We start from the raw sequence: 10,000 nt of genomic DNA, 5'->3' as shown, positions 1-10,000 counted from the left end.
TTCCTTGGCCGGCAATGTATGCAAAACCTGGGGAACAAAAATATTATCATAATATCACTTTGCAGTCAGGTAACCTTGAATTGGAAGTATAGCCGTTCGATGGTGAGCAGATATTCCTCCTTCAAACCATTATATTTCCGCCGCCAAATCGATCAGCTGACAGGATAAGTAATGTTGGCCTCTTCGGCGAAATACACACTATCTTTGTCAATGCGATTGATTATATACCCTGACTTGTCTGTAAAGTATTCCAAAATGCATGGAAACAACAGAAAATGTAATGCCATAATAAATCACAGTAAATGGGCAATCACGAGTTAATTTTCCAACTTTGCCATGATGCATTATAAAGCCACAATAACATTTTTCGTTAAAATTTCAAAAGCAATACTTCATTTGGATTGTGTATTCGCTAAGTGTGTTCTGTGTTAAACTTGATTAGCACGTTTAGATTCTAGATGTCAAAATACTATTTTATCGACTTTACTACATGGCATGAAAAAGTGAGTTCTTTTTATTCAAGACAACACTGTGGCTGAATAATTGCATGAGAAACTTATAGAATCTATAGATAGTATGCGCTTGGCTAAGAAGCTCATAACATTGCCATCCGGAAGTATAACGGACCAACACACAAAACTGTGTGTATCCATGACCGTTTATAGTCAGGTTAATACAGTACAGTGAGCATTACTCATAAACGCGGATGGCAAAAAACAATAACAAAGACCTGTGTGACGTCATCTTCGAACTATCCATAGAAAGCGTGTAAAAATCGTTATTGAAGAATTATAACAAATCCAATTGTGGACAGAACTTTTGGAACACAGTATGTTGTGCTTTACCCTTGCTAGCTGAAAAGGATGAGGACTTTTAATGTGTTCCATATGGATAGGTGTTATGCCTTCGATTGGACACGGTATTTGTCTGTCTGGTGTTAAATACTCTGTTAAATATATTGAATAAAACTTGATGAATAACATTACCATGCTTTTTAAATTCATTTAGAGTTAAATCACACTTTGGTATTCTTCAAGCTTTTTATATAAAGTTCTTCCTCATTTATGTTTATATACGCCTCGAACCATTCGTCATAATGGGCAACGTTACCTTTTTTCCGAATTGCTCGCTTCTTTTTCATGGAGCTAAGTGGGGATTAAATGTTGTTCATGATTCGGAAGTGCGCAGTAAAATTACAATCGCCTATGAATAAATTCTCCCTATTTCTATAGTGTATTCCAGAACTGCTTTGGACGCCTGCGACACAATGGGCATGATCTATATTACATTTCCATGTGCTCGAGGTCATTGGTCACATTGCAAAATGGGCTCAAAATGACCCACATAGTGAAAAGTGTTCACAGTTTTTGAAATGTCTAACATCACGATTGATCATTTTGTTCAGCTTGACACATGTTTATGCTAACAACTTTCATAAACAAAGCAGCGTGTTTATATTTCTGAAGAAATATCCAATCGTTGGACAGCAACAAATCATGTGATTGATGACTTGGTTGGACGAAAACATGAATATAGATCGCTCCCATTGAATCGGATTATCTGCTTGCTGTAACTTTAACCTCCTCCTATTCGTTTGGCAACATATCCGATAATTATTTATTGCTTTGAACATTTCATATTCATCAAATTGTCTTGTTGTTTGTTGTTTCTTGTTTGTTTGTTTTTCATCATATGAATTTCAAATTTTTAACTACTTTCCTTCTTTTCGCTACCGTCCTCGTCATACCATCCCCCTTTTTTTTGGCCATATTACTTGAGATTTTCCAACATGATGAGCAGTTAAAACATTTAATTTTAATTTAAGATTCTAGTAAAAAGCCCGCAATTTCGCGGGGAAAGAACTAATTTCATTCGATATTGTACTCACCATCATTTAATGAGGGCAGATTGGTAAACAACGTTGTCTGTGTAATTTGGTATATCTTCGGTTGATTTTTCTGTGTGGCCCAACATGAAGTGTAAGCCACTATAGCCTCTGACCCGTGACACAGCAACATACAGTTGTCCGTGTGTGAATACCGGTTGTGGTAAGAAAATCCCCACCTTGCTTAATGTCTGCCCCTGAGACTTGTTAATTGTCATTGCATATGACAATTTTACCGGTAACTGTCTTCTATTTAGAATAAATGGTAAGCCTGAATCAGTTGTTGTCGTCAGATTGATTCTAGGGATAAACACTATGTCGCCAGCTCTACTACCTGTAATTATCTTGGCTTCTAATACTTTTGAACCTAATTTCGTTATTTACAAACGGGTGCCATTTAGGAGGCCTGATTTAGGATTTATATTTCTAAGCAGCATGACTGACACGTTGGCGTTCAAATGTAATGCATGTGGAGGAAGTACGGGAGGTGTAAATTCGTTCAAGAATTCAATCGGGTATAAGTTGATGTCAGAGTCACTTTGATTGGAATCAGCATTTGTTCAGTTGATGAGGTGAACCTGGACAGAACGGCTGCATTTATTTTGTCAACATTTTCATGGGTTGTAGTCAAAATTGCTCTCTCTCTCTCTCTCTCTCTCTCTCTCTCTCTCTCTCTCTCTCTCTCTCTCTCTCTCTCTCTCTGATAGATAACGTCCATCCGCAAAGTTCAAATTCAAATCATTATATACAGCATTTATCAAGCATTCTGGGTCATTTTCAGGAAGGCATAGCGCTGTAGGTAATTTAACAGAAGACTTTCCTATTTCGCTGAAAACCGGCTCTGTACCATTTCCGATGCGGAGAAGCCAATTTGCAAAACAGTTATTGTCACAGTAACCCTCATGTTCTTGTTCAGGTGAAAAATGGTGACAAAATTCCAAATAATTGACTTGTTAAGTGTGACACTTAATATATCGGCTTCACTTCCTTTGTTAACAACAGGTAGAATTTGCCGAAAATCCCCTCCAAGTACAACCACTTTGCCCCCAACAGGTTTTGAACTGTCTGTTATGTCACAAAATGTCCTGCTCAAACATTCAAACACACGCCTGTCCATCATAGGTGCTTCATCCGAAATTATGAGAGAACTACTCTTCAGTAACTTAGCTGTGTCTGATTGGCGACTGATGCTACAGGTGCTGTTATCCGTTATTGGAATTGGAATTTTGAACGTTAAATGTTCTGTTCTACCACTGTGCAATAATTCTGTAGCAATTCCAGATGCAACAGGTGTAGCTGAAAGTCCTCGACCTCTGATTTCTGCAAGCAGCGTGTTATATACATAGGTTTTGACAGTTCCACCAGGGCCATCGATGAAGAAGACATGATTCACCCGGTCTTGTTCAGGTACGTCAATTGCTCTTAAAATGGCAGTAAATGCTAACTGTTGGTCATGATTCATCTTCATTTTTCGACTGTGTGCAATTTGTCGTTGCTCATTTGGATCCCATACATGACAGGCAGTTGCGTATGATTCTGTAGGCTCAGGCAGTTGATAATCTTTTAATGATCTATTGTGAATCATAAGAAGCCTGTTAACGTCTTCAAGTGTCTTACTAACGCAAGCTTCAGCAGTCATACTTTCAACATGAGAATAATCTTCAGCTAGCTGTTCTTGAAAAGTATTCCATAAGGAAAAAGGATTTGTGGGGTTGCAAAAGATCAAAATCGTGACAAAAAGCTGTCAGAGTTGACTTGCTGAGGCAACAAATGCTGATTCTGCCATGCAGTTTATCCACTCGTCATCGTCCTCCAATAAACCCATAGCAGACGCGGCCTGTCGAAAAGTATGGTGTAATGTTCCTACTTCTGATCTCTTTAGGTCTTCATATGATTTTGCTCCCCTTACATGCTGCAGCAATAATCTAAGAAAGAATCGCTCCCCTTCTGCTGGATGGGCGCTGTACATTCTACCGATTGCCAGGCGGTTTCTCTGTCTCTTCTTCCAAATGCACGTTATACTATCCAATGTGTAATGTTACGGCATATCAGTATACAGTAGAGTATTAGCCTAAGCCAAGGGTTTATTGCATTCTCCTAAAACCATGCTGTTAGTGTGGTGTCTTTCAGTCTCCTTACAGCTTTTTCCGCATGCCCTTCTCTGTAAGTTACAGACTGCTGGTTTTCCAAGTGCAAAGCTAAACGTTGAACTGCCGGGTATCGGTCTTGCATGTCAAATTGGAATAATCTCCAGCAAGATTCACTTGCTGAAACATAACGTGCATCAACACATCTCCTAATTTCATCATCTTGTTCCCCTTGGAATTCTACGATGACTCTACCATGTCCTTTGTACACATACTTATACATGTATTTCACCGCTTTTATGCTGTTGCACACCTCAAGATTGATATATGCCATATATCTGCTGAGGAGATACGGGTTATATGGGACAACCCATCTATTGTCAAGGGCAATTCCTCTTTTGAAGATTGATTTTCCATCATTACGTCTCTGATACGGGGGATAAGTGGAGTCATTTGTATGTGTCGTCTCACTGAATGATTTTGGAAATATCTTGGAACACTTGCCATCTTTCATGCATGGACTGTTCGAATGGGCCAGGCCACAGGGACCATGCATCATGTGTTTTGAAACTAAATTCTGTAATGTTTCGTTTTGTGGAATTTCTGCACACACCAACCTATCAATATCTTGAGTAGTTATGGGTTTGGCACTGCGATCAAGGATAATCAGGATGTGAGAATGTGGCAGGCCTCTCTTTTGAAATTCAATGACCTTCACATATGCTAAGACTTTGCCAAAACGTTCTTTTTTAATTATCTCTTCCATCAATGCCCCTAATTTCATTTTAAAGACCCTTGCGACTAAATCTGGTCGGTCTGCAGCTGTTTGTTGTGAATGCAGTTCATTTGTTATCTCTGGCCAACATGGATTACAGGTCACAGTAAGGAATAAGTCTGGTTTACCATATCTGCGAAAAATTGACATTGCATCTTGGTATAATTGGAGCATGTTTCTTGGACCCCCTGTGAATGAAGATGGCAAAACAATTTTGGTCCCTACTGTAGCTCCATGTGCGTCACCTCGATACACTGCATCCACCAGTCCTTGATGCAATTCTGCTCGTAATGACTGTTGATTAAATCGAATGTATTGCAGGCGTTGCTCTTCAACTTTAGCATACTGATCAACACAATATTCTTGCAGGAGACGATCTCCGTGCAAGATTACATTAAAACTATCTCTCTCCAAAAGTCGATAAGCATAAAATAATGATGGACTGACCTGACCGGTTCGCTTTTAGTTGAATTTAATGTTGGGCACCCAACCTTCTTCTCCTTTTGGAAAGAAGAGCACATAATGCAACGGATCAAAGTGAGGATGTGTTTCACTGTTAATTGACTGTTGGTTTGAATGGTCAACTGATTTGCGGTATAATACAATATCCCTCAGGTTACTACAGTTAATATGGTTATTTGGGAGTAAAACAGCAACTTCTGAAGCAGTCGGTAAATTATATCTACAGGGATCGTTTGATGAATCTGCTCGCAGCACCATTCTAATGTCCTTCCCTTGATCTCCAGCATCTTCAATAGCTGCAGCGGCATGCTTATATAATTCAACAAAGGGACTAACAGTTGCCATGATGGTAGATATAGTTGTCAAAATAACAGTATTAAGACTTCTATTCCAAAAAAAGCATATTTTGAATTTCGTGTTTAGTGTCATAAATGTAAAGTTAGGCAAATTTTGGTCTATCTGTTGGGTTGAATAAGACCTATTCTATGGTAGACGGTACCACTAACTCGGAAACAGTATATCCCAGGAGGCAAGAAATCTTCGTGTACACCTAAGGAGGCGAATGCAAACATAGAATTGTAAGCACGGATGTGTTCTCGAAAATGCTTAGAATTTGTGTCGTTACCCGTGTAAAGACTCTTTATATTATCCGGAAGGGGTTGTAAAGGTGCCAGTGATGCTTCCCCGTTGGCACAGCATAGCGAGGTTGATTCACCGTGCCATAGTTTTGCTGAACAAAAACGACAAACTTTGTTCATGCGTCCTGTGTTGTGTGGTGAGATAAAAGGTATTGTATTTGTATCCTGTTCTTGATCTGCAGCTGATGTAATTTCCTCTGTTTGAGCTACATTTTGTTGAGGAGCAGTTTCTGTATTATTAGTATTAGTAGTAGAAGTGACGGAAGTAGTAGTCGTAGAAGTATTAGTAGATCTAGTTCTGGTTCGAGTTTGAAGTGGAGATAAGACATGAGTTTCTTTCTCTTGACCTGGAATGTGAACTACTTCTACGTCAATACTGTGTGGTTCTTCAGCTTGGCGTACACATCGGCCTGAATCATTTTCTTGATTAGCTTGATTACGATTAGATGCATATTTTAATCGATGTGCTTGTCGTCGCTGCCATGCTTTATTCGGTATGATTTTGGTTTATCAGTCAGTAGATATCTATATCAATACGTCCCAAGTCTTTACCACGCTTTACTTGGGAGGCCTTCCGAAAGCCCCTACAAAGGGAAACAACTTTAATAATATATTCCCTCAACAAACCCCCCCAAAAAATTAAACCTAGTACCTTTAATTAACCATAATAGGAAAAACAAACACCCTAGCACTTTAATAAGACTTATGACTACCCTAATAGGAAAACTAAATCATCAGATCTCGAGCTAACCCTAATAGAAAAAATGATGACAAATTGAATAAATAAACGCCTGACAAAAGATCAAAGGTAAAAATACAAATTTAAAGACTACTGGGGATGTAGAAGCATTCGGAATGTCTTCCCATTACTTAACTTATGGAAAAACAAACACCTTAGCACCTTTGATAAGATTTATGACTAACCTCTCGAGCTAACCCTAATAGAAAAAAACAACTCTCGGACTGCTTTGCCCTACCTTTCAATACTTAACAAATCAAAATGGCGGCCGAAAATCAAAACAATGGTCAAATTAGAAAATTTTAAACTTTCACAAATCTATCAAGGTTTGTTCTAGAGTTTTTGAAATACTTCTATATAATGACATATTGAATAAATAAATGCCTGACAAAATATCAACGGTGAAAAGACAAATTTAAAGAATACTCGGGATGTAGGAGCTTTCGGAATGTCTCCCCTTTACTTAACTTATGGAAAAACAAACACCCTAGCACCTTTACTAAGACCTATGACTAACCCTAATAGAAAAAAAAATCCTTCGATCTCGAGCTAACCCTAATAGTAAAAAAAGAATCAAAATGGCGACTGAAATACCTTCACGTGATCAAGTGAATAATACCACTATGAATGCCACGATTTGCTGAAAAATGCCAACACACACACACACATGTATACACCACACACAACACACACACAAACACACACACACACACAAACATACACGCAATTAGAACATACTACTACATAACAACACTGATCACCGGTAAATCAACAACACAACGGAAGTAATAATAATACTTGATATCATAATTAGATGACGCAAATTGACAACTTTTTACAGTGTCAAAATTAGTTGATTTTGAGAGTCTAGTGTCGTCGGTACATATTTTATGATATCTGTTTGACTCAACGAACTTTCAAACTGACTTTAAATTATAAAAGGAAATCAAGTTATATGTTTATCTATCTGTAAAAAATACATTTCTAATTTTCAAATCTTTCAAAAGAGTTGTGCGCCGTATCATTTTTTTATTAACTAAAATAAGCACAATGTTCTCCACAATGCTATATTTTTTAAAGAAAGGATAGCTAATCATTAATGCATTGTTAGAATGCCGTACAAACAAACTCTCAGTGCATTCCAAGCGCTGCATGTTGGCAACAAAATCATCCCTTTTCTCTTCTTTCGACTTTATTCTTTTTATGCATGTTGAATTGGAATATCCATGCGGTGAATGACTTAGGTTAGTTTCAAAACAAGTGATGCCGTGCATTTAGCCAAAAGCTCACAAATTTCTCCAGTCGGAAATGACGTTCCAACACACAAAACTGTGTGTAACCATAACCGTTTATGGTCTGATTAATACTATTTAGTGAGAACTACTCATACAAATTGCTGGCTAAAAACAAAAACAAAGTCCGAGTGACGTTAATTTCGTTCTATATGTAGCAGCATGATCCCACAAGAAGGAACGAAGTTGACTTCATTCAGCTCTTTGTTCTTGTTTAGCCAGCCATTTTATGTGTAGTTCTCACTAAATTCTATCAATCAGACTACAAATAGAACGAAGTTGACGGCACTCAGGTCTTTGTTATCAGGTTTTTTTCTTTCCTCTATGTTTACGAGTAATTCTCACTAAACTATATTGACGAGACTATAAACGTTCAAGGTTACACATAGTTTTGTGTGTTGGTCCGTTATATTTCCGGATGGCAATGTTGTGAGTTTCTTAACCAAGCGCACAGCCGCACAGCATCTATAAGCAGACTCTGTCCACCTACAACTTTTTGCTTCACCAAGAAATGGGTCGGTGTGAATACGTGGATGGTTCCTTGTTTGATCTTAGGTAAATGACGACGCAAAATAAATCACTATATTATGTCAAACGATACCGGGGCAAAATTAACCTACAGCAGGAAAAGAAAAAAAGAAATAATAATAATAATGATGTCTAATGTGAGATTTTATGATTTTTTCTCGTTCTATTTAGGATCAGTGAGAGAATAGTAATGTTGGTTTGCATGTTAACCGGGGGTGTGTCTTCATTGCTTCTCCCCCCACGTGTGTCAATATGGAACTATAACATCTTTCTGACAAGGGCACTTGCTGGACTAAGTTTGGTAAGAGTTATTGCCCATAATTATATCGTTGTATAAATCATTTAAATTGCTTTAAAAATATGTCTTTCTTAATAAAACGTCGATGCTTCTTTCTTGATTTATTATTATTGAAAGACCCAATGTCTGTCCGTGTTTCATTTCATTTTTAGAAAAAGATAATCTGCAAACTTTAACTCTTACAAATAGCTTCGTATCTAAATAAAATAGATAATATTATGAATGTTATAGCACATATCATTCTTCTTTATTCCTACCAAAATACGGGTCACATATAAAGGGATATCTGATTTATTGATAAGTTCGTACAATTTACAAGTTATGATCTCAATGGGCACTACTAATTGTGGTCCTATGAATTAATGTACAATATTATTATCAATGACAAGCGTAAAAATACTACGTTAAATAATAATACGTTAAAAACATAATCTAATTTAACATAATGTAACATAAATTTTAAATTCTCAACAATACACATAATCAGTAGATGGATCAATTGAAGTTGACTTATTTGGAAGAAATCGATTTCAAGGCATTCTATCATTTTATGAGTTACAAATCTACAATTAGATTACCCCTTTTGTATGAAATGATTCTAGAAAAAAAAAGAAGAATAGTATTTATACTTAATACGCATAATTTATAATTTAGAATTATTAATGATACTTAACTTTAATACGTTTATTATGCCATGTCAGAATACTATTAATATGTTACAGTTAATAATAGTTCTTATCTAAATGTAAACTTCCGCGAAGTTCCAGGTTTGAGAGTTTTTGCCTAGATGAGGGTCATTTAAATCAATCGATATTTGAAGGACTAGTTTTCTGACCAAAATTTTAATACATGTTTTCCAGAGTACGGAAGTTAACTGGTTAAAGAACGATATTCCCAACACTCTTAAATGACTCTGAGTGTCACCTTGCTATTTTCGTCAATTAAAAAACTGATGGAATTTAAAGTTTAATGGGCTTTTTTACAGCATGAATTCCATTCACGTATGCAGAGCGTCGTTAAGTCGTGATTACATGTCAAAATCCAAGGTTTCTTTGTTATTCTCAGGGCGGAACCGACAATGTCATGTACTCACTATGGTCGTTATGGGCCCCGGGAAAGGAGAGGGCATCATTATTAGCTTTGGCTTATGCTGGTAAGCTATTAATACTGAAATAATGCAACATTGATGTTTGAAGCTCGGCGAACTAAATAATAATGAATTAGAACTGAAGCTTACACATATATATGATCTGTCTTCGTAACTCATATTGAAACTTCAATTTATATATCATCTGT

The 10,000-nt window shown here is 37.0% G+C and overlaps 1 protein-coding gene across 1 annotated transcript in view; it reads left to right on the top strand.

The window, feature by feature from the left end:
* LOC144963714 (sodium-dependent phosphate transport protein 1-like) overlaps nt 1–10,000 on the top strand; it is a 51,028-nt gene that overhangs the window by 22,923 nt on the left and 18,105 nt on the right. Inside the window, exons 4-5 of the mRNA XM_078897666.1 lie at nt 8,578–8,707; nt 9,770–9,857. Coding sequence (XP_078753792.1) covers nt 8,578–8,707; nt 9,770–9,857 — 218 coding nt within the window. The remainder of the gene's footprint in view (nt 1–8,577; nt 8,708–9,769; nt 9,858–10,000) is intronic.

Source organism: Berghia stephanieae, chromosome 2, assembly GCF_034508935.2.
Source record: "Berghia stephanieae isolate SIO BIC M18660-M18661 chromosome 2, UCSD_Bste_1.3, whole genome shotgun sequence".
NCBI classification, from domain to species: Eukaryota; Metazoa; Mollusca; class Gastropoda; order Nudibranchia; family Aeolidiidae; genus Berghia; species Berghia stephanieae.
This window is presented reverse-complemented; position numbering and strand designations above follow the sequence as displayed.